The sequence below is a fragment of the Cryptomeria japonica genome, chromosome 10 (genome assembly GCF_030272615.1).
Source record: "Cryptomeria japonica chromosome 10, Sugi_1.0, whole genome shotgun sequence".
In the NCBI taxonomy this organism is placed as follows: Eukaryota; Viridiplantae; Streptophyta; class Pinopsida; order Cupressales; family Cupressaceae; genus Cryptomeria; species Cryptomeria japonica.
Window position 1 is genome coordinate 281323063 of NC_081414.1, and position 26407 is coordinate 281349469.

Consider the following 26407-nt stretch of genomic DNA (forward strand, 5'->3'; position numbering starts at 1 on the left):
AATAAGTCAAGCACAATTCTTATGGCTGGCCAAGATAATAGTTGTTGATCCCACATGAGGTTTTACCCCCGAGGCTACGCTATTCAGAGCGGATACTTAGATGCTTGACCTCACTGGCTCCACCCTCGGCACTCACTTCTCGGGTCAGCCAAGCATTAGTCCCCACAAAAACTCCCCGTGGCGAACTTTGTATCTCTACTAAGAACCGTATGTGTGTGGGCCGCTACCAGAGGTCCGACCTCCTGCCCCAACAACTAGAAGGATTTGGGCTTCTAAAACAAAAAGGTGCTAGTAAGGCCATCTGCTCGTGTGGCCATACATGCGGCACTTTCAGCTCTGTAAATACAGAAGGCTCCCAGCCGGTAGGGGTTACACCCTACAAATGATCAAATAAATTTGATCAAACGGGTTTATGGGGAGACATAGTGTCGGTATGAACTAATCAGCACACGTAATCCATAGTTTTCACCATGAATACAGTTGTTTATAGTGGTTCGAAAGAGGTGGGTTTTTCTCACTACCACTTGGGTCGTTCTCTTCTCACTAGTAGTCCTAATGACCACACGGGAAGACAGACCCTCTAAAGATTAAACAAAAAGAGCCTATTGCTCAAGACACAAAAGACAATGATTCAATTTTAGTGCACCAATTGAAGTGTTTGCTAGTCTATGAAAACAAGGCACACAATAAAAATCCAAAAACTCTTGCCAAGGACCTGCAACAAAGATTTATTAGTAGTTTGGATTGTTTGAAATAATCACCCCTTCCTGCAAGCACACAAGTTAGGTAAATTTTAGATCCAAAAGACTTTGTGAAATAGGGGCCTTCAATAATGCGTTTTGTTGACCAATTCGAAGATCTGATTCATCATAAAAAAATACCACCTGTAAAATTTCAAGAGATTTCCAGAAATGTAAGAAAATCCAAAAAATTTGCTAATTTGCTCCAAAAATTAATTTTTTATGAAAAATCATAAAAAATTCATATAAAATGCAAAATCAATCCAAAAAATCTGAAATTTTTACTGGAGAGTCTTGATGGTCTTCCAAACTTGCACAAAAAATTTTCTGCAACAAATACAAGAATTTTGTGAGATATGAGTAAAATAATGCAAAACCCTAATATTCAAAGATCTGATTTTTGAGGAACGATTTTGCATCAAATTTAAAATCACAAAGAACAGATCCTGTGTATAATTCTAAGAGATTTCCAAAAATGTAATAAAATCCAAAAAATTCGGTAATTTTCTCTGAAAATTAATTTTTTATGAAATATCATAACAAATTCATACAAAATGCAAAATAGATCCACAAAATCTAAAATTTTTACTGAATCTTTCTGATACTTTTCCTGACTTGCACAAAAAATTTGATGTCAAAATTCGAATCGGTTTGTGAGATCTGATCAAAATAAGGAAAAACCCTAATTTTTAAAGATCTAATTTTTAGGGAAATATTTTGCATAAAAATTAAAATCACAAAGAACAGATCCTATGTATAATTATGAGAGATTTCCAAAAATATAAGAAAATCCGAAAAATTCTCTCATTTGCTCTCAAAATTAATTTTTTATGAAAAATCATAAAAAATTAATAGAAAATGAAAATATACTTCAAAAATTCTGAATTTTGGATTGAGAGCTCCTGATACTTTCTTCAACCTGCAAAAAAAATTTGGTGCAAAATTTCCAAGCCGTTTATGAGATATGATCGAATCTCTCCAAGATCTTGATTTTGTGTCCAAAACCCTAGCTGCACAAGGTTATTCTCCAAATTGTTTTACAAATTAGCAATATAGGGTTAGAAAAATCTGCAAAAAACATAGATCTAAGAAAAATCCATATCCCACCAGGTGTGCCAAAATGTATATGGTGAAAATGGATAACAATAATAACAATATTGAAAGGCTAAATGAATTCAACCACCAAACGCTAGCCTAACAACAACAAAGATCCACCATAACATATGAAGATTACCTAAGACAATGTAAATAAAACAAAATCACAAAGATTATACCATCACATGTCCAATAGGGTTTTGATCTCCATTCTTCCTATCTCCATTGATCTTGCTTGATATATTGCTCTCAGATTTTTATATGCACAAGAGCTCAACAAAGAACGGAATGTGGTTGCAAGTAGGATCGTAGTGTAGTCAAAATGATCATTAGGGCATTAAGTCATTAGAATGCTTGATTAGGGTTTGATAATGAAGAAAGCATCTCCTTAAATAGAAGACACAATATGAAATGGAGGGATAAGATTGAGAGGTGTAAAAAGGAGGTCGGCTAGGATTAGAGGGTAGGTAGAAGAAATAATAAAATAATGAGAGGGGTAGGTAGTGTATGAATTAAGAGATGAATGACATGTGTCATAGGTAGAAAAGGTTAATGAATTAATTAAATAAATAAAGATTTATTTAATTAATAGAAGAAGTGGGATCAATTAAATAAATAAGATATTTATTTAATTTAGGAAAAGGATAATTTAAATAAATAAATGTATTTATTTAAATGAGAAATAAGGCTAGAAGAGGATAAATGAATTAATTAAATAAATAAAGATTTATTTAATTAATAGAAGAATTAAGCTTAGATAATTAAATAAATAAAATATTTATTTAATTAGACATGACAATTTTAGGTGTCTACACAATCATTTCTTTTTTTGTTTTTTTCTTTGAAGCTATGAAAAGACTAAGTGGAACATCGGTTTCTTCATCATTTACCCCCTCTGCAGATGTTCTGCCAACTGCTCGTGATATTGATGTATGCCTAGTCCTATAGTGAGGACGAGGACACTGAAGCGAAGGGGGGTCCTCTACAATAACAAAGAAATGGGTTAAATTCAAAAAAAAAAATTATTGTTACAAGTATTTCATTAATTTAGAGAACATAACTGTTGCGCTCTTTACCTAATGGGGCCACATCATTTTGTGTAGCCTCAACCTCAACATGTTGAACACCCTCTAGATCATCTGGAGTTGAAATACTAAAGGTTACATTAATGTTGAACACCAATTACAATTATATTTGTTTAAAGGAATAATAGTGGTCCTCTTTACCTGAGTGGGGAACATCACGTTCCTGATGTTGTGTACCCAAATCAGGCTCCACTTGGTCACCACTGACTACATGCTCTAAAATATTAACAAAAAAGGTTATATTAATTACTACTCTAATTACAAATTAAGATGTTTAATTGTATTAATAGCTAAATAAATAAATTTGAATAGCAAATGAATACCTCCACTACTGGGATGCACATCCGGACCTTCATGTGCAGGTGGTGTTTCACGATTAGCAGGCTGCATTCCAATGTCATGCACATTGTTATCATTGCTTGCTTATTTAAAAGAAATATAGTCACTTTATGTTGGAACTCAACATCAATTAGATTATTGGTAAAGTATTCAATTTGAAACAATTTCCATTTAGCATATTTACCTGTGTGACGGATGCACTCGAATGTTGTGTATGCCCACTCAATTCTCGTAGCCGATCAGCCATGGCTAAATAGCCTTGCTGGTAGGCAATTCTCTTGTCATCTTCTGTGGGCGCTCTATTGAATTCAAAGCTCTACATTTTTGCTTGGTACTGTGAATTTTGCTTGCATTGTTTGATTAAAAAAAACGTTTGCAATTTATTAATATTTTGATGCAATATTTCGTTTACATGAGATACTTACAATTTGTGCAGCAAGTTTCATGTAACCACCAGAACCGAGTTTGTGTTGCCCGTGCTTTTCTTGTCTTGCCTTGGTTGCCTTTGACGTGTCACTCAACCTATAAAAAGTTTGAAATATGTTAGATTATATAAATATAAAAAGTAATTAATTAGTACATAACTACATTCTTAATAGTATCTCATACCTTCTTCTGGCGTCTAGTGGTGTATTTCCTTTTTTCCTTTCAATTCTCTCCTTGGCATCCAAAATCAGGTCCTTCCACTCCCTCTCTGGAATCATAGGGGACGCTCGTACTTTAAGTTCCTCTCTAAATGGGTCTTGTATTGGTCCCTCACATACTTTAGATATGTGCCATTTTTTTCAAGGAGCTTGGTTTTGTCAAAGGTGTCATTTCCAAACCACTCAACCATTTGGTTTTTCAATTCATCTTTTAACCTTTTTTCTTGGTCATTCCACCTTTTAAAGAAAAAACAAACCTGTTAGATTCAGAAATAAACTAAAGCTACATTTATTACACTTCAAGAAATGGATCAAAGGAAAACTATTCTAGCTGAAATCAAAATAGTGGATTAGGGTTAGTTCACATATGATGTACCACCTTTTACGTATGGTGGGCCCAAATATCTGCAATGCCATGTCACTAAGATGTTTATAGAAAATATCATTGCCTACAAAAAATTCATGGGATCATTAGTCCAAAACGAGTGATCATAAAGTAAATTACAATTAGAGTATATAATAATAATTTTAAAGTACCTAGAACCTTTTGTATCTTTAAGGGAATCATTTCTTCATCGCTCACCACCAATGTGGCCTGCAACATTCCCGTACTAGCAATACGAGAAGATCCAGGACATGATGGTATGTTATCAGCAGTAGTCACCTCTGGCACATCCTCATGTGCATCTCCTCCTGCAAAAAATGAATCCACTATAAAATGGCATTAGAATTCAAGAAAGAACGCTTGAAGGGAAATAAACACATGACAAAAAATTCAAGAAAGAACGCTTGAATTTCTCAATCTACCTTTCCTCCTCAAGTACTCCCCTTTGAATTTGTTAATGGGGTTGGGATCCCAAATGCGATCCACGTGAATCTTTGCTGCAAACTTAGGAAGATATTCAGAAATGTACACCATAGTCTAGTATACCATATATCCCTCCACCATAGAACCCTCAGGATATGCTCTTTGTCAAACCAAAGCCTTAAAAAATTTGAAGTGCCTCTCAACCATCCACGTTGACCTAGTGTGTACAGGTCCACACAATTCAATCTCCTCAACTTGGTGTATGAGGTAGTGTTCTTGTGCATTAAAAAAAGATGGAGGTAGACACTTTTACATTTCACACATTAAATGAGGAATTTTTCTCTTCCAATATTTGATATCGTCTTTATGGATTTCTTTACATGACAACCACCTACAAGATATTCAAGATGCAAAAAAATATATTACATAACAAGTAAAACAAATAGCAAATATAATATCTATACAATGAACTGAACAAATATCATCACTTACCTCATGTATTTTCCAAGATCATATATGACTTGCTTGACATTATTATCGAAGTCGTCTAGGAGAGATAGAGGTAGAACGTACCGCAACAATTATAAAATTATCTTTTCATTTTTTTGTAACATAATACAATGAAAAGTGCATGTACGTGCAGTACTTAAATACATACTAAAAACACAAGAACATGAAATACTTTAATGAAGGTATGACAATCATGTGTTTTCATCCCTGGCCCAAATTCATTTTTCTTTGATATGAGATTGTTTACGTTCGCAACAAATCCTGTGGGAAATCGAATTTTTCATATGACTTCTTTTATAGCATTGCTTTGTTGGTCTGTTAATAACCAAGGAAGCTCACTTATATTAATCTGGTCTCCATGGCTATTTGATTAAATGACATTTATCATTGCATGATTGGAATCCTGAATGTCACTACATATTTTGACAATTTTTTCTTTGTCATGCCTTCCATCCAATATTTTCCATACTATCTCTGTTATATTCTTTCCAATATGCATGCTATCAAATAAATGAACAATTTGTAACTGCTCATAGTAGGGCAACCTACTAAATTGTCGGGGATAACTTTTTAGTCCCTTAGGAAGGTGGTCATTTATGCCTTCACGACCTTCATAATCATCAATCACATCATCAATAAACAAAACAAAATAGAAAAGATGTTTTATGACAAACCAATAGATGGAATGGCATTACCTTGATGATTAATTCTATTATATTCCAACTTCCACAGGTGAGGTATCATTATTCGTGGCTTTGATGTATTCTCTTCTTTCCCATTGAAAAGATGTTTTTTCAATATTTCTATACTTATGATTTTTGTGGAGAAAGCGCCTATACTCATCAAACACCTGCTTTCCTAAACTTTTTGAATGACGAGATTTCATCTTTGGACCACAAACAGGACATGCAAATTTTCCCTTTGTTTGAAGACCTACAAGATAATGTATAATTGGATTAAATATGATAATTTTTTGAATTATAATGTTCATGCACAACTTAAACACTATAACATACCACAAAAATGTGTTAGCCCGGGGGCATCGTGTATTGTCCATAGAAGCATCGCATGGAATTGAAATTGTCTTTGTCCTATTGGTCTAGAGACGTCATACATAGTGGCACTATTCCATAACTCCAGCAACTCGTCAATAAGAGGCTCAATATATACATTCATATCTTTAACTTGGTACTTACCTAATCGAATGAACAAAAACATTACATAATTATTATGACCATTTTACTACAATATTTATAATTAAATTTAGACGACTATATTTAAATGATTAAATACCTAGAACAATCATTGCCAACATTATGTGTTCCCTCTTTATTGACATCCATGGAGGAATGTTATTGTTGATAACAAAAACAGGCCACACTGAGTAAACAGATCTCATCTCTCCAAATGGATTGACACCATCCGCTGCCAATGAAAGCCTGAGATTACGAGGTTCTTCTTTAAAGTGTGGCCACTTTTCCTCTATGTCCATAAATGTTGAACCATCCCAGGCATTCGAATAATGTCATCTCGACTTCTATTGCGTGCATGGTAATCCATAAATTGTGCCAAACTAGTGCACTTGAATCATCGTTGCATACGTGGAAATGGGAATATAGCGAAGAACCTTGCGAGGAACCCTTTTTGTTATTTGATATGTTCGATATCTATTGATATGACATTCAGGGCATTCAGTTTGAAATTCATGTTGTTTGTGATATATAATATGATCATTGGGACAAGCATCTATTGCTTGATACTCCATTCCAATATCTTTCATAATAGCAGATAATTCTCGGTATGAGGGAGGTAGAATATTTGATGGTGGTAACAAAAACTCACCTATCAATCTATAGCAAAAAAATATAATTTGTTAATATAAAGAATATTAATGGTACAGCATGATTCATAGTTTATTATGACATATATGACATACCTTAACATACATGACATTGTTATGTTGGATAAACCATCCATAACCTTCAAGTTCACCAACAACAATAGAGCGGAGAGAAGAGTTGTCTACGAGCCTTCGTAGAGGGCCTCAGATGCCTTCTCAAGTAGAGGGACACCATGAACAACATCAAGGTCATCTTCATCATCATGATTAGTTGCGCGAGTACTAAATGTTTCGTGGATCAATGTATTTGTACCATCATCTTCAACTATTTTCTGGCTCATGATCGTCATCTTCCATGGGATCATTATCTTTAGCTTCGATATTCACACCTCCATGTTCATCCACTTTGAAAACCATATTCTTCGGGTTGTGTTGATCCATACCATGTGCTCTGGGGTTCTCGAACTATATAAAATTGATAAACATAAATAAACCATGATCATGATCTCATCATCACGTGATTTATTATGTATATAAATTGTTAAAACGATATAATGAAAAACTTATCAATGGATGATAATCATGTCCACCTTCAATGTGACCATGCAGCCTACAATGTTTCTTCATTGTTTTGATTAGAAGTCTTCTAGTCTTTAACCCCTTACAAATTTTGCATGGACAATAACATTTTCCATCACCTTTTCTTTTCAAGTTAGACCATAATCTAGCAATTGTCTCCTTATTTTGTTGTTCGTTAATATTGTCTGACATGGTCTTTCTTCACAGGCAAGAAAATCGGGTTATAGAACTAGTTATATAGAAGTTGAAATGTTAGTTATGAAATCACGTTTCCGTATAATATACCAAATTAAATTACTTGAAAATAGAAATTATCATCATTGAACCAAAACCATTTAACTCTTTTTTTTCATCTCAAAACATATCTACTGGCTTTGTGGTATGCAATCCTTGTATAATATATTAAGTTGACTAATGTCTAATTGGGGTAATCCATGAGTGTCTAATGTGAATTCAATATCCTAAACATTGGAGAGACCTTATCTGACTTGCCTAATCAATGTGGTTGTTGTCCTAATATGAAATACTGAGTTCTACCCTTGCCTTTGCATCAAACTTCTCACATCATGTTTCTTCAAAAAAAAACACTAATATGAATTGAGCCAACACCATGAGGATAGGGTCAAGTATCATGGCAACTAATCATAATACGTGAAGATGGAGTTCACACATAAGTGTTGGCTCTCAATAATGCCACACTTCCAAAATTGTCAGTCTCAAGACTTGTCCTATTGGGTGAGCACTCATTGATGGCCACAAGGCCAAATCAATGTATGTAGGCTTCGAACTCCTAACTCTAGGCTAGGAGGACCCTACAAAAGGTCTATTAACACTCACTTGGTATTACAATAGAAAGAGCCTTCCTCTAGAACTTTGTTTGCAACACACACATCAATATTGGTAATAATTGTTATGATGGATGGTGTATTAGGATGGTAAATAAAATGCTTATTCTTTTCCCACCCTTTGAAACTACAACAAGGTATTTGACCTAGCAGGGTCCCCACACGTCACTTCAACAACAAACATTAGGCATTTCAACCTTTTGCCTTCTCAATGCATTTTTTTTGTCTTTCACTGGTTTTCTCAGTTCGACACATAGGGATATCAGACCTTTCATGGCATCATCACACGCACCTTCCAATATGTAGTCCTTTCATATTTTAGGTGCTTACACACTATGTTGTTGTTAAGTATTGATGTAGTCTTAAGACATCTCATGACTCCATTACATGTCCACACTTGGGTTTACAAACACAACTCTATCAAAACAAAAACAATATTAGTAGTAAAATTATGACTGTGACAATCAATACCCTTAGGACAGTCATAGAAATTTAATCTATTTCATTTGGTTTTGATCGACAAACCCTTCCGAAGGTTGCATAGGGTCCCCTCACCCCTCTCTTTATCATCAACCACTTCAAAATACCAATCGCTTGGTCTTCCCACCAAATTCTTCCCTAATATGATACATAGCACGAAAAAAGGTCTATCATCAAGCATGATATGATACATAGCATGAAAAAATGCACATAAAACCCCAATTTCATTAAGCAAAACTATTGGATGGCATGCCAAAGGCCTATTTATTCCCATCCAAGTGTGTTACAACCTCAAACCACCATAAACTAACTTTCCAACCATATTTTTAAGAAGTTTCTACAAGAAATGCAAAAGTTGTCATGGCAATATGACAACTTTTTTCCCAATGGACCTCAAACTTTCACAATTAGGTCTTTATTTGTTGTTAGAATGCGATCTCTAACTAAGTATTAGAGGATCTTACTAACTTGGGTATCATGCTTTTATGTGTCTCTGACATGACTCCTAGTAACTATATAAGGATCTTACTAGTCCTAGATCTATGCCTTGTCTTTTTGATATGGTTCCTAGTGAGAATATATGAATCTTACTAGTTCTAAATATCATAACTCTGTGTTTTGCATGCTCCATGCGTGTTACCAATGTTACTCATAGTACTCACTTTGTACTTCCCTTTTATCTCAATATTGTAGATTGACAATATCATAAGTCTTGGGAGCTACCACCTTTCCAAACTTGTAGTCATCTTGACTCTTCAATATCTTGGTGAAATAATATTTGGTTTCTCCATATTTTCCAAAGAGTAAATGAGCATAATTGCATACTCTTGCTAAGAGGGGGCTAAATATTGCATCATAAGTTGTATCTCTTTAAAAATATACACTAAGTTTGGACTTAATTTAAGTGGTTGTGCCTTATTTATGCCTAATTGTACTTAGATTTGACAATGTTTCCATAAATTTGGTTCATTCCCTTATTCATGATGTTCCTCATGGCTCATTTTTATAGGACTAGGGTCTTGGGAACCCTTATTCATGGAAATTGGACCTAAAATTTGAAAGATGAATGTTGGATTCGCAAATAGTAGGAATTTCCTCTCCAAATTTGGACTTTAGCAAAAGTTCAATTTGAAAAGGTGCAAGGACCATCCATATAAGGTCCATCTTGAAAATTAAATGATAATGCCATCCATGCATATTAAATGATATAGTCAAGTAATAAAGAAGGAAAACCATTTCCTGAAGTTGTCAAATGATTTTAAAGATGCACAACAGTCCACTAAATGCAATTCACTAAAAAAGAAAACAAAGTATGCTACAAGATAGTGGGTAAGATGCAAGGAATGAAGCTAAATAGACAAAAAAAAACCATGAATATTACCAAGTCAAAAGGAGTAGCTATGACCTCTTAGGTGTTTTTTCACTTGCATAAATTAGACTTCTTAAGGATAGAAACACATGTAGATAGTAGTATGAAGTCTTTTTTATGATTTTTGAAGTAGTTGAAGGAATGGCTTATTTTAGTTATATCTAACCCAAGACAATTTCAACTCGAAGTAAGGAATAAAACCATATGTCCTATAAGTTTGGGAAGCTAATTGAGTAGCTGGATAAGGTAGAGCATGACTATAGGGTAGTCTTGAGACTCTTTTAACTCGATTAGAACATGTACCAAGTATCTAGGAGCTTACAAAGCCAATTCAACCATATTTCAAGTGAAAATGCAACAAAAGGAGTAAAAGCTTTGAATACACCTCAAAAACCACTCCGGTGGCCAAGTAGGTGGAAATAGTCTTTTCCAACATTTTTTTTCTTCATAGATGCAACCTTATATTCTCTTTATTATTTGAGATGAGAAATACATTGTTGGTGGTTCTGTTATTACCCAGTCCAGTATCGATCTGATCTTGATACTATCATAAAAGGAGTGACTATCCTAAGTTCTTGATACTGTCACAAAAACCGAGTGTTGCAGCAGTGAATCTTCCTTTGACCTTTGGGTGGTTGGGAGGGTAAAGACCCATGGTGGTATATGTTTAGTGGTTCTTGTAAGAGTATCCGAAAGAACATTGGCTTTTGGATATCTAGTACATTTTGTGAATTGAGTACCAGGGGGGATTAGAAGACCTAGTTGAAGGAGGATTTGTGTGAATAAGGGTTGAGGGTGTTGGTGGTGATTGAATGTTGGAGAGTTGGATTGTGACTTAGACATGTTTATTTGTCCTATTTGAGTGTGATTCAATGGTTGGGTGAGGGTTTGTGAGTATGGGTGTGTTTTGGGATATTGAATCCTTTTGAGTAACTTGTGGCCTTGTGAGGGGTTTTGTGAGTAAGTGAAGGGTTGACACCTAATTGAATAGGTGAGTTGGGAGAAATATCTCCCTTGTTGGTTAATTTTATTGGATTCTTTGCATCAGCATGCCTTTTCACTATCAATCCATTCAAACTTCCACCCAAAGATTCAATCTTGTCAAAGTTCAAAATAAATTTCCTTATTGTCCTTACTATCTTGCATCAACTTTCATATCACTAGGTAGTCTTTTTCTTAGAACTATCATCTTTTATGGTAGGATACCATCTTAGTCCCTTGAGTTAAGCTAGCTTACCTTTAGAATTTATCATTTCCTAATCAAGTTGTTCAAGGGGAAAATGTCACTAATCAAGTTGAAATGTCGATTTCTCAATCTGCCTAAGCTAAAAGGTTAAAATAAATTGCAAAAGATAGAACAAGGCTACGAGAAAATGAATCATCAGTATTAGTTGAATCCACATTATCAACAAAATCGAGAAATAACCTTGTATGTAAATAATTTATCATGCCAAAATTGCCAATTCTAACATGAAAATGAGACCAAGGAAAGCTCTAGAACAACAACTACTGTTCATTCACATGTTCCTTATTAACCTCAATCACCACGAAAGATGCACAAATTGATTATAACAAAGAAGATGTTTCATAAATGTAAATATTAATTCAGGACTAAGGAAAATGAAAGAAATAAAAGAATACCAAGCAATCAAAAAAGACTACCAATACCGTTGCAAACTATGAACTTCATTTCCATTAATTCTTCAAAATATACTAGCAAAGCACAAGTATTTAATCTACAGCCTATTGCTAAATTTCTTTTGAAAGAAAATACACTAATGAGTGTTACTAAACTTGGACCTTAAATAATCAATTATTAGAGCCTCAAAAGGAATTTTCAAATTACATTTATAGGGAAATTTATTCCTCAAAATTAGAGATTAAATTCCACCCAAAACCTTATCAAACTAAGAGGTACAATCAACACATAAGATACTAGCCTATAGCTGAATTAAGAACTATAAGTTGACTCATGAAAATGAAATATAAGTCAGAAGGAACTTAGAATATGGAGTCAAAGAAGCATGGAGAACAAGAAAAAGAGGATCTATCTAGGCCCCCATCCCCAAGATGACTCCTCCAAAATTTTAAACTTAGGTGCACAAGCAACAAGATGAAGAACAAAGGCCAAAGTAGGTTGTAACTACCATGAACCCGTCCATCCAAAGTGATGAGAATCTAGATGTTCCTAAGTGGCTACAATTCAACTTTGAAAGGATAAAGAAGAGATTATTGAAAGTAAGTTTGCAAAAGATGATCATTGAGGTTGAGGCCACAAGGAAGCCAAAGAAGCCATTGACTTTGTATGCCACTTAAAACTATGCAAAAGGAGAGATAGTTGCCAATACCCTAAAATAGAGAAGATTTAGTAAAAACTACCAATACCCTAAACTAGGGTAACCCGAGACAGTAAGAAAACGGTATGTTAATTACAAAGTGATAAGTTGTGTGGTTGGAGATTTTTAGTCCACCCCTTCTAGGTTAGGATTGTGCTGAACCGAACACAATTGTATCTCCCTAGGGCTTCCGGGTCGGGTGTGTTAGGTTGGCTGGCAAGAGAAAGAAAGGCTTTCCCGCACAACACTGAATGAAGGTTGCAAATCACTTGAATAATAATTATTCCCATTGTTTTCTTGTGCATTAGTTTGATCTCCGTCGATTCAGTAGCCAGAGGCAAACACCGCCCTATATATTAGCTCGTACAATAATGATCAATCAATATGTATACGGGAGGAAGGGATTGCTCCGACAAAATTGAACACTCACTCCTCAATCACAGATCTATGGTTTTGCGGGGAGTGGATTCCTACAAGGTATTACGTATTCAGGGAACCACACCTTTGACTAGGAGCCATTTGGCCTGAGATTGGATAATCAATATGAATACGAGATTGATCAATTTGCATCAAAAACTAGGGCAATTAACCACCACATGTCTCATTTCCTAACATCTTTTGCATAAAAAAGGAATCTCTCATACTCCAAGAGCTGCTCCCACAATCGGTCAATATCCCACAAGAATGCAAGCATAGCTAGCATGTATAAAAGCAAAAGTTATAGAATCTCTTGAATGGTATTTTTTTTGCAACATGAAATTAAGGGAAGAATCTACCTCTTGAGCGGGATTGCAAGCAATGCACAAATGCCTTCGACGCGGGTTTGATCTTGTTGGGGGTTGAAGTCGCCATGGACGCCTACGCGGGATTGCAATGCACAAGTGACTTGCCCTCGTCTTTTTTTTTAAGTAATGGTCGTTGTCGTCGGAATTACGACGAACTCGAGCACTTTTTTGAAAAAAAAAAATTCATTACTAATGTCTTCTTCATCGAAACCAAATGGCAAATTGTCGTCAGAATTCCGACGAATTTGGGCATTTTTTCAAAAAAAAATCAAATTTAGTCACAATATACCTTCTCCGTCGGAAACCTCAATCGGAAATCTAGTCCAAATGTATTAGTGGATGTATCCTTCTGAATCCTTTGGGTATGCATTGTTCTTATCGTTAACATTGTTATCCTCTCAATCAATCAATCAATCAATCAATCCATTGGTTTTCAGCTTGACTAGGGGCAAAAATAAAAAATCTTTTGGTTTGTTGTGCATGCTTTCTTGATGCTTATGTGTGTTATCATTTCTTGCATTTTATCATGCCCTTTGCATTCTATTGTCACAAAGACATCATGGTCTTCTATATCATAGTGTCATAAGGCATATGTTTTCACTTGACTTCTTTTATCACATTCTTGGCACATTGTCATCTTGGTTCCTCATACCTTGGTGCATAATGTGAAGCACAATATCAAATCTAGGTTGCTCATACCATCGCAATATGATTCTACTCCATCCTTCCTCTCATATATCCCTTTTATCATCCCTATCTTTTATTCATGCATCCTTAATCCTATAATCCTCCTATCCATTTTGAGAGCACGCCCAGATTTTTAAAACCTGTATGTCCTCTTGAGAAGGCATACCACGACCTCCTCATCATCCTTCCTCATCCTCTAATAACTGGGACATCATGCTACTGCTCCTTATCCTATTCTATCCACTATGTTTTATTCTTCTATAATATAACATTATTTCATGATGCTATATCAAAGAGGGACAAAATGTAGACACCTAAATTCATCCATACTTGACCACACTTGACCGTGTCCTATTCTAGACAATTAAATAAATATATATTATTTATTCAATTAATCATTTGTCTTTATTCCTCACCCTTAATTTAATATATTTACATTTATTTAATTATGCCTACAAACCCTCCTACTAAATAAATAAATTAATATCTACTTAATTGATTGATTTGATCTAGTTAAACATCATTACAATTTTCCCTAATATATAATTCCACCTCATCCTCAATCCTTGTCCATAAAATTCTAGCCCTTGAATCCATCTACATGGATCAATATTTAAACTTGTCATCATACAACAAATGTCCCTACCCTCCTCTTCCTCACATGTGTGAACATGAAAAGTCACATCATAGCCACCCTACCTCTTACACATGTCATAGGTTATGTTATTTTCACAAGTCTCTATCTCTTACACATATCAACACATGTCATAGACATGTTTCGTTCATTATCTTCACAATGTGTGCTCACACGTGTGAGCATATTTAGCCCTTACACCTCACTTCTCCTTGCAACGCTTGTCACAAGGCTAAACCTCCAAATCTAGGACCACACTCCCATTCAATCCTAGCCATTTATCTTTTAATATTGACCATTAATTTTACTCATGAGAAATCTATAAATCGAGGCCTTTACTCTCAATTTCATCATCTCTTCATATGATATCATTATGTTGACCATTTTATCACTCAATCACCCTTATCACAACGCCATGTTGTTGGATCAATGATCAACTACATCAAACCAATCAACATACTTATCATTTCGAGGTTTGCATGTGTTTGTTTGAATAGGCTAAGTTTATATGCATATTCCACTTATTATATTTGCATGCACTCACTACTAATTTGTTCGAGAAGCTTATATGGACATAAAATTTAGGTGCATTCTTGATGTTCTTATGCAGCTTAACTAACATTTATTTGTAAGGTTACAATCAAAAGTATAACCAATCTCCCTCCTCTAAAAACGTCACTATGGTATCTATTTTGAGCCAAAAATAAATTCTATTAAAGATTTTAAGTAATTATTATTGATGTCGAATATAATTTCCTATTGCATGAGATTTAGGATTAAACAATATAAGTAGTAGATAGTGGAAAGTATCAATAAAGATCCTCACATGTATTTTTCTTCATTGTAGCATGAAATGGTGTTCTATACAACCAATCTACCTAACAAAGCCATTGAACTCTTGCACTTGTTTATTAGAGGAAAAGAATCATATATATACATATAAACATTCACTCACAATTTTTATGATAGAACCTTATTAAGTCTAAATTAAACCTTTAATGAAGTTGCCTTAGCCATCATTTGCATGGTGTTATTACTGAATATTAAAATGGAGATGAGGTCTCCCACTTGTGACATCATCAATTCACGGCTCCAAGTGAAAAGTGTTTACCCCTCTTTAAAAAACAAAAATAAGAGCTACCTTTCCACCTATCAAAATGTTAACAAAAAATTCGTCATTTCATCTTTTAGAGTCCAAATGAATGTATTTTGTATGTTGTCTTTAATGTTAGCTTTCTAGAAATAATAGTATTTTTAATATTATATATTTTATTTTATAATAGATCCAAACCCGTAGGAAAGATAAAGATTTTTATTCAAAACATTTGTAAAATATATATTGTTTAAAAATTCTTAAAATGATACATTGCACTCAACATTCATGTTTTTATTAAAATGGCAAAGAATTTCAATGTATATGTTAAAGGAAATGTGTTATAGAATAATGCAACACCGTTGAAGTTTTTGTTATTATTAATTTTAAATTTATAAAAAAAAATATAATTTAATTAAAAGTTAATAAAAATATATATACTCTCTATTGGAGCTAATAATTTAATTCTAAAAAATCTTACAAAATTTTTATTTGTAGTGAGTTATGCAATATAGAAAAATGGCGCTCAATTTTTATTTATTTTTTAAGAATTGATCGAATAAAAATAAAAATAATTATTTAAAAAATTCAAAAAAGATACATGAATCAATTTATAAATTTGAGAACTCATTAATTTACATCATTGAATTCTTGACTATTTATTAACTATTACTAACAAATTAAATATTGATAAAAATATTAATTTTTATTGTCCCACTTAGATAAAAAGTGAGCCACACTATTATGAAATAATCCAATAATAAGATAACTACCTACTAGTTTTGTTCCCATGCCTAAACAAGATTTCCCAAAAGATGTTAATGAAGATAGGGTCATTATCACTAACAATTATTTAGAAATACAAATAAATTTTCATCAAGAAACAAAATATTTCATTAGGACTCTTTGTGCCATGCAAATTATTGGCCCTATTTCATTAGCCCTCCGCTAAATAGTGCAATCAAGTGGTTAAACCAACTTTCGTGGACAGTCACCGTACTCTCTAACAAAAATTGTCATAACATCACATTGATGTAATAATTCAGATCTTCAGATATTGAATATAAAAACAAAATATGAAAACCTTCGCCGAAGACATGCATGCCATTCTTTGTAAAAATTAGTATGTAATATCATCATCATTCATCATTCCATAAAACGATCCTTGTCATAATTCAGATCATAAGGTCCTTAAAATTCACTCTGATTGTTAGACTTGTTACAAAAGTCTATCGTTGGTGGTTTCAGAAAGTCATGTTGTTTGAAAGGTTAAATTAGCATGATCCTCAATTTGAACGTAAGCTTTTTTAAAATCAGATTTATGATAAACATTAACCAAAAATTCACAACTTGGTAACTGTTGATGCAAAACCTAGTTTTTAAGAATCTATCATCATTTTTCAGCCAAGAATTTGACTTGCTTCACACGCATCGATAAGTTCTAAGGAATCTATCAATTATTAATCAGCAAGGAATGATCGAATCAGAAGCGTCGATATAGTCTGCTATACATGCTGTATTTCAATGAAAGAATAGAATCAAAGTTTTCCTGGAAAGATATTAAGTTTAAACATTCAAAATACTATCAAATTTGTTGCGTAATAGGATAACAAGTATCAAATGGACAACCTGAAACAGCAAACAGTTTCTGTTAATTATCTTACCAACTAACCAATAGAACCCAATAAATCCAATCAAGCAGAATAAAAGCTTGAGTAGCCTACCCCAATTGCAAGGAAATGTCTGAAGCCTCGTCTTGTTGAATGCTCGTTTTATGTTGGCTCGTGGAAGTAGAAGAATTATGTGTACTTTCAGATGACTGAGGATGATCACGAGTTTCCAAAGGCTCAATCAACAAGACTTGCAGCGCGTTGTTATTCTCCACATTGGAGCACTGTTTTAACAGCTCAAACATGCAGACACGCCTTTGTTTTAATCAGTCAGGAAAAAAATGCAGTCCAAAGGAATATAAATGTCAATGCGAGAAAACATGGCTACCTCCAGGCGAAGTCTAGCATTCTCCTCCTCAAATCGGTTTGCCTGCTTACAATACGAATAAGCCAAGGAAACGTTAAATGTATCTAATTAATACATCAAATAGTTTTTCACCTTCAGAGGTAAAAAGGCAATGATTTGAGCTACAAAGAACCCCCTTCAAAATTCCATTGTTAAGTTTCAGTTGCTTATATTCAATATTGGACGAAATAAATCACCATCAAAGAAATATGTGTTAAATTTTTGTCAAATTTGATATTACATGACCTTTTACTTGTCAAAGTTCAGATGTTTTTTCATATTAGTTGTCTTTAATGTGTAAATTAACATTGTAAATGGCATTACCCCCTTATTCTCTACTTATAGGGTTACTGCCAACAAGTTTGGTCACAAGATTTGAATTTAGTTATAAATATGGATAGGTGTTAATTATAAAGAGTAGATAAAGAATATAAAAATGAAGCACTCTGAATACTGTTAATGCATTAGTAGCTTCTGCAAGATAAGACTCTCTTAACTCATTAATCTCCTCTATTCTGTTATTAGTTTCATTCATGCTTTATGTTTATCAGACTATAACATTGATTATGATATTGATATTGGATAATGATGGATTAGATTGACGACCTACTTAACTATGTTAAGCATCAATCTAAATGCTATCGGGCTATTAACCCGATAGCGTATTAATGTCGATTCATATCGGCATTAATATGCTATTGGGGTATTAACCTGATAGCATATAAAGCTAACAGTTATTGTTATTGTTTACTTTATATTGATCCATTATCATATGCTTTGATACCGATTCATTATCAGGGATGTTTTAGATCTGTTACAATTAACAATGATACCGATTCATTATCGGGTATGTTTATAAGCACTGTTACCATTAACAATGATACCGATTCATTATTGGGTATGTTTATAGCATCAATTAGTTATGGATCGGTTGATGGTTGTAAGAGTCACGACCAAGTGACATCTTGGTCGGACATGAAGACATGTCCGATCAAGGTGCCACTTGATCGTGGCCATCTTACTATTTATACATCATTCAAATTAAAGGAGATGACATTGAAATCGATACATGTCCATCCTCCTTACCTGCAGTAAAAGACAGATAACAATATTAGTGTCATAGTCATAATATAAAATAAAAGACACCATCCTGCATATAACTTGTCCATTAAATTGGAAATTGCAATACTTTTACATGGTATCAAAGCCGGGTTGATCGAACTTGAGGCCAGTGCTATCACATTTCTTCAAATGGCCAGTGCTATCAGATTCGAAGACAGACTCGGAGGTGGCGATGATTTTTCAGCCTGGAAATTCAGAATTCAAATGATCCTAAAGGAGAACAAAGTGGATTCGTTTGTTCAAACTAAAAATGATCAACCCGAAAATGAACCTGACAAAACAGCATGGATTGAGGGAAATGAAAAGGCAATAAAAATAATAGTTGATGGGGTGAGAAACAACATAATGCCCATCATAAGAAAACAGCAGACAACCTATAAAATGTTCAAAGCTCTTGAAAGCACATTTGAGATATCAAATGCAAGTTGAACTCTAGCATTAAAATGAGAAATAAATCATATCACCATGAACAAAGGGGAGACAATCAATGCCTACTTTATGTGGATATCAGTTCTAAAAGATAAACTTGCAACTCTGGACTACAAGATCCAAAGCAAAGAGTTAACACTCATTGCTTTAGATGGGTTGCCTAGTGGATGGAGCACATTCGTCCAAGGCATCAATGCAAGGTCCAAATATCCCAAGTTTGAAAGATTAAGGGATGATTGTCTCCAAGAAGAATCAAGATTGAACAAGATGAGAATGAAACACAAGAATATAGGTGAAGACCTACAAGTTCTAAACACCAATTCCACCAAGCAAAACAAGAAAAGGCAATTTAGAAAGAGAAAAGGTCGTCAAGGCAAGAATACTTCAAAGAAGGACTTATCTCACATTCAATGTTACAGGTGTGATCAGTTCGGACACTTTGTTGCAAAATGCCCGGAAAGAACCAAGAAACATGTCACATTTGTCAAAGCAGGAAAGACTAAAGGAGAAGATGACTCCGGGAAATACGTATTCTACTCAGCACTCACAAGTCAAGCTTCTAACAAAATCAACTCATGGGTGATTGACAGTGGTTCATCCAGACACATCACTGGGTTTAGAGAAGTACTGGATTCCATTACAGAGAAGAGTGATGAGGACGTAAACATCGGAGATGACTCCACACATCCAATCAGAGGAGTAGGAGCCTGCACCATCAAATTGAAGACAGGCATAAACTTGCGGCTTGAAGGAGTACTATATGTCCCCGGCATCAAAAGAAATCTAGTCTCTATATCGACACTGGAAGATAACAAATACAGAGTGACATTCATGGACAACAGAGTATTGGCTTGGCCAAGGAACTCCTCCATCAAGAAGGCAAAGACCATTGGACAGAGAGGGGGCTATTTGTATGAGTTGTGCACGGAACCCAATCTAGCCCTAATCCATGAAGCCACTAATGCAAATGAAGTTTGGCATAGAAGATTAGGCCATCTGAATTTTAGGGCTTTATCTTCAATGGGAAACCTTGTCACAGGGCTACCCAAGTTAAAGCAAGATCATTCAAGAGCATGCAAAGGATCTATCCTAGGTAAAAATACCAAAGGTGCATTCCAAAATAGTACTAGGAAAACTAGTAAAATTCTAGAATTAGTTCATTCTGATGTATGCGGACCTATGTCCATATCCTCTCTAGGGGGATTCTTGTATTATGTAATATTTGTTGATGACTACTCTAGGAAGACTTGGATCTACTTTCTGAAAAGTAAAGAATCAGAAGAGATCCTCTCTAGGTTTAAAGAATTTAAATCACTAACTGAAAACCACTCAGGAAACAAAGTTAAAACCTTAAGAACCAACAATGGGGGAGAATACACATCAGATTCATTTAAATAATTTTGTAGAGATAATGGGATTAAGAGGGAGCTCACTATACCTTATAACCCCCAACAAAATGGGGTAGCGGAAAGGAAAAATAGGACTATAGTTGAAGCTGCCAAAGCCATGATCCTAGATCAAAACCTTAACACAAATCTCTAGGCTGAAGCATCCAACACCGCTGTATATATACAAAACAAATGCCCTCACTCCCATCTTGAGGACAAAACTCCTGAGGAAGTATTCACTAAAACTAAGCCTGATATTAGCCACCTTAGGATATTTGGATGTCTTGTCTATATCCATATACCTAAAGAAAAGAGACTAGAACTAGAGCCTTCTAGAAAAAGAGGATTGCTTGTAGGATATAGTGAAACCTCCAAAGCCTACAGAATCTATGTACCTGGTCAAACAAATATTGAACTAAGTAGGGATGTAATCTTTGAAGAGGACCTGGCTTTCAAAAGAGTTCAGAACTTCATAGAACCTAAAATCTATGTACCTACCTTTAACTTAAATGAAAATCCTGCCCCTGAGTTTCAGAGGGAGAATCTAGATGAAACTGAAAATGAAAATGAACACTCACCTAGAAATCTCAAGAAAAGACCACTATGGGCCACCAAAACAGTAGAAGAAGCTCAGAGGTTTGCTGCTCCTTCTGGAACCTTCAGAGAAAGCAAAAGACCTAATAAATTTACTAGCTATGTTGCTCTTATGAATGATCTATCTAAAAACGAACCTGACAATGTAACAGATGCCCTTAAACATCAAGTATGGAAGGATGCTATGTCTGAAGAGTATCAATCCATAATGAAAAATGATGTATGGAAAATCGTTCCTAGGCCAACTATGAAATCTATTATTTCTTCTAAATGGCTTTTCAAGATCAAACATGCAGCAGATGGCAGCATTGAAAAATATAAGGCAAGATTTGTGGCCAGAGGATTTTCTCAAAAGGAAGGAATAGACTATGAAGAAACATTTGCTCCTATAGCCAGATATACCTCAGTAAGGACTGTACTAGCCATTGCAACAGCAAAGGGATGGAAGGTACATCAAATGGATGTAAAGATAGCTTTTCTTAATGGAGAGATATCTGAAGAAGTATACCTAGAGCAACCTGAAGGGTTTGGGATCCATCACGTAGAATCTCATGTGTGCAAACTTAAGAAAGCTCTATATGGGCTCAAACAAGCTCCCAGGGCCTGGTATGAAAGAATTGACACATATCTATCAAAACTAGGCTTCTCTAAAAGTGATGTAGATCCTAATCTCTACTACAAACAGAATAAAGGTGATATGCTAATAATGATTTTATATGTTGATGACTTATTAATCGCAGGAGAAGATCACCTTATAGATCAATGCAAGAAAGAGCTATCCAAAGAATTTGATATGAAGGACTTGGGATTCCTTCATTATTTCCTAGGGTTGGAAGTATGGTAGAATTCTGATAACATTGTTCTAAACCAAGGTAAGTATACATTAGACATCCTGAAGAGATTTGGAATGCTAAACTGCAGACCTATGACCGCTCCAATGGAAACCAATCTTCATAAACTTAAAGAAGCAGCAGCAGAATCACCTTCTACTGACTCCACTCTATACAGGCAAATGATTAGGTCTCTTATGTATCTGGTAAATACAAGACCAGATATCTGCTATACAGTAAATGCCTTGAGTCAGTTTATGTGTGACCGAAAGGAGATACACCTGGTAGCAGTAAAACACATTATGAGATATTTACAAGGCACCTTAAATCTTGGTCTCAAGTATGAGAAAATGGATCTTAATCTACATGGATTCACAGATTCAGATTGGGTTGGAAGTGTGACTGACCAGAAAAGAACCTCTGGGTGCTGCTTCAGTTTAGGATCAGCCATGATATCCTGGATCAGCAAAAAGCAGTCTTTTGTAGCGCAAAGTTCCATCGAGGTCGAATACATTGCAGCCTCCATGGCTGCCCGAGAAGCGGTGTGGCTTAGAAAGTTGATTGTGGGATTGTTTGGTAATCTGATGAAACCTACTATCATCCATTGCGACAATCAAAGTTGCATAAAACTTTCAGTGAATCCAGTGTTCCATGATAGATCCAAACATATTGAGATCCCATACCATTATGTACGAGACATGGTAGACAAAAATGTGATCAAATTAGAATATGTTAGTACGGGAGATCAGACTGTAGATATTCTGACCAAACCACTTTCCAGAGTGAAGGTTGATCACTTCAGAAAGGGTTTAGGTATGATAGAAAGGTAATCTGCTTTGTAAATAAGATGTTGAAACTGTAAACTTCTTTTGTCATGTTGAGACATTCTGGGTTTTTACCCCCTGTGTTCATATCTAAGAGGTGACAATCTCTCAGATTATGAACACTTGTATGCAGACATCATAAGGTGACGATCTTATGATTCTCAAACCAATTATCATGTTGGATCTCTGGTATGTCATGGATGTGCCATGATGGTGTTGTGATAAAACATTTGAATAAAATGTTTGTGCACATATCACAACCTAGATAAGATGAGAATTTAACCATCCTCATGTTTATCCTCAGTATTGTGTGTTTAGGCAATACTGATATCACGTGTTTGGTGATATCTTGTCATAATAAAATGATGAATTTTTTATATCACATGGTTGGGTGATACTCTATGTCACATACTTAGAGTAATGTTTTATATTTGTATCCTATGTCCTGATGGTACTTCATATCATATGTATAGATGATATATATTCTTGGAGACTGACATTTTTGGAAAAGAAATGTGATGCAGGTTACTTTATCTTCCAAAAGCTAAGAGGGAGTGTTAATGCATTAGTAGCTTCTGCAAGATAAGACTCTCCTAACTCATTAATCTCCTCTATTTTTTTATTAGTTTACTCATTCATGCTTTATGTTTATCAGACTATAACATTGATTATGATATTGATATTGGATAATGATGGATTAGATTGATGACCTACTTAACTATGTTAAGCGTCAATCTAAATGCTATTGGGCTATTAACCCAATAGCATATTAATGTCGATTCATATCGGCATTAATATGCTATCGGGGTATTAACCTGATAGCATATAATGCTAACAGTTATTGTTATTGTTTACTTTATATTGATCCATTATCATATGCTTTGATACCGATTCATTATCGGGTATGTTTTAGATCTGTTACAATTAACAATGATACCGATTCATTATCGGGTATGTTTTAGATCTGTTACAATTAACAATGATACCGATTCATTATCGAGTATGTTTATATGCACTGTTACCATTAACAATGATACCAATTCATTATCGAGTATGTTTATAGCATCAATTAGTTATGGATCGGTTGATGGTTGTAAGAGTCACGACCAAGTGACATCTTGGTCAGACATGTCTAAAAGACATGTCCGATCAAGGTGCCACTTGATCGTGGCCATCTTACTATTTATACATCATTCAAATTAAAGGAGATGACATTGAAATCGATAAATGTTCATCCTCCTTACCTGCAGTAAAAGACAAATAACAATATTAGTGTCATAGTCATAATATAAAATAAAAGACACCATCCTGCATATAATTTGTCCATTAAATTGAAAATTACAATACTTTTACAAATACAAGTGGACTTTGATTTTAACAAGTCTAACCTTGGACTTTGATTTAAATAATTCTAACCTTTCTCTGGTTTGCGATGAGAATTTGAGTGACATTGAGGGGGAGGTGGTTATAAGTGAGTAATTCTTTATCAACTTCTGTGGAGGATGTGATGGATTTTTGTTCTGTTTGATCACTGTTCTTCTTAGATATAATTTAGATATAATGATGTTTGTGAAGGTGAGGCAGTCAAGGTAGAGAGATTCAATGAAGGACATCCTTGCCTTGCAGCCTATAACACAAAACACCATGCAAGATACTGGCAACCGGTAAACAGACAAAGAGCTACCTAACCGGTAGAAGTAACACATGATATAACCGGTAACCAAATAAATCAATCATTACAACCATTTAATGAATTACATAAGCCTTCAGCGGCTACACATGTTGGACTACAACTCGGGATTACAAAACAATCCATGCAACACAAATCTAAGATCCGCAGATCTTCTGCTCGACAAATAGGCCACCAGTAACAGTCTCCACTGCTCTGCACTGATCCAGATCTCAGTCCCTCCGGGCTTCAATCCCTCAAACCAAAATTTCTCCGGAAACTACATCTTCGCTCAATCTTTTCTTCATCCGACCTCTGTCCTTCAAAATGAATATCTAAACTTTCCTTTTATACCATCCGCAAGTAATAACAACTCAATCAGGTCAGCCAAAGACTAACCGGTTCATGATGAAACGTGTAAACGATAACATGTCGACCCAAATCACCAAGAACATCTTCAAAATGCATAGACCTTCACGCGGTCCTCCGGGAACATTGGACAAGGCCCAAAACAACATCACTCAACGATCCGCAAGTTACGGGAATCACCCGCAACCCGATCCATCTTCACTCCATACACTGCAAGACCAACCGATAAGAACATACCAATATCGGGCTAATACCAGGATCGATGTCTCACCGGAATCAAATCCAAATGCCGATTTAAACTACTCCGGTGCTCCTGCATCAGAAGGGGTTTTGTGGCCAGTTTCATTTTGGGCAGGATTTGCGTGGGATCCTTCTGGCACATTAATGTTTTGGTCTGGGCAGTTTTATTCTGGTGGCTGTGGGTAGTAACAGTCAGGGTTTTTTTTAAATTCTGTATATCCATGTACATTTTAATATATTTTAACATACGTGTATGGTGTTTACCTCTCTGGCGGAAAAAAAACAGTTGTATAGATAGAGAAAGATACAGGTACACCATTAAAGACTCTATTCACAATGTGATATATCATTAAAGATTATATCCACAGGAAAAAGGAGAGTATTCATGTTTTATTCTTCACAGTGGCAGAGTAGATAAGTTCTTTATCTGATACAATGTTCCATCTTCGAATATACAGACGAAGTCTTCAACAGACGAAAGGACAATAAACAGAAAACATGAAAAGTTATTTTATCTTATGTAATGGTCGGACTTCCAACTAACAATAGCTATATTTATCTATTTAACATGTATTAACTAATTTTGCTAATTAACTTAAATCATAGGTCATTTTACTAGTTCTAAGGTAGGTATGTTTAGAAGATCAATTGACAGGGCTGGTGAAAGACAACCTTGGCTCAGTTCAATTGCATAAGATATCCAGCTCTGAAAATCACGATAGATTAAAAGTCTCCTCTTCCCATGGCTAAAACATTATGGAAATCTAAACGTAGATGTCCCTTGGCTATAACATAGTAGAAATCTATGGACAAATGAAGAAGAGGAATCGTAAAGCATAGACGAAACGAACTGAACGTCGTAGAATTTGAAGGACAATGTTTCGTCAGAGCATACGGGTTATCTAAATTTCAAGTTAACATTTTTTCTGAAATTAGAAGAAGTAGGTGAGCTGCTGGTCAACAGCAGGCCACCTTATAAGAAGTAGTCAGTTGTTCATGCAGTAGCATTGCTGATATGCTAGAAAATTTGTAAAATTGTGTAATAGGACTTTCTTGA

At 34.8% G+C, this 26407-nt stretch overlaps 1 protein-coding gene across 3 annotated transcripts in view; it reads right to left on the reverse strand.

Moving 5' to 3' along the window:
• Positions 1 to 17034: 17034 nt before the first annotated feature.
• The window catches only part of LOC131075861 (MADS-box transcription factor 23), a 165863-nt gene continuing 156490 nt past the window's right edge, over positions 17035 to 26407 (reverse strand). For all 3 annotated transcript variants that reach the window (XM_058012796.2, XM_058012788.2, XM_058012781.2), the window contains exons 6-8: positions 17868 to 17909; positions 17594 to 17763; positions 17035 to 17498 (exon numbers count right to left, since the gene is read on the reverse strand). In XM_058012796.2, the coding sequence (XP_057868779.2) occupies positions 17486 to 17498; positions 17594 to 17763; positions 17868 to 17909 (225 nt within the window). In that variant the 3' untranslated portion in view covers positions 17035 to 17485. The remainder of the gene's footprint in view (positions 17499 to 17593; positions 17764 to 17867; positions 17910 to 26407) is intronic.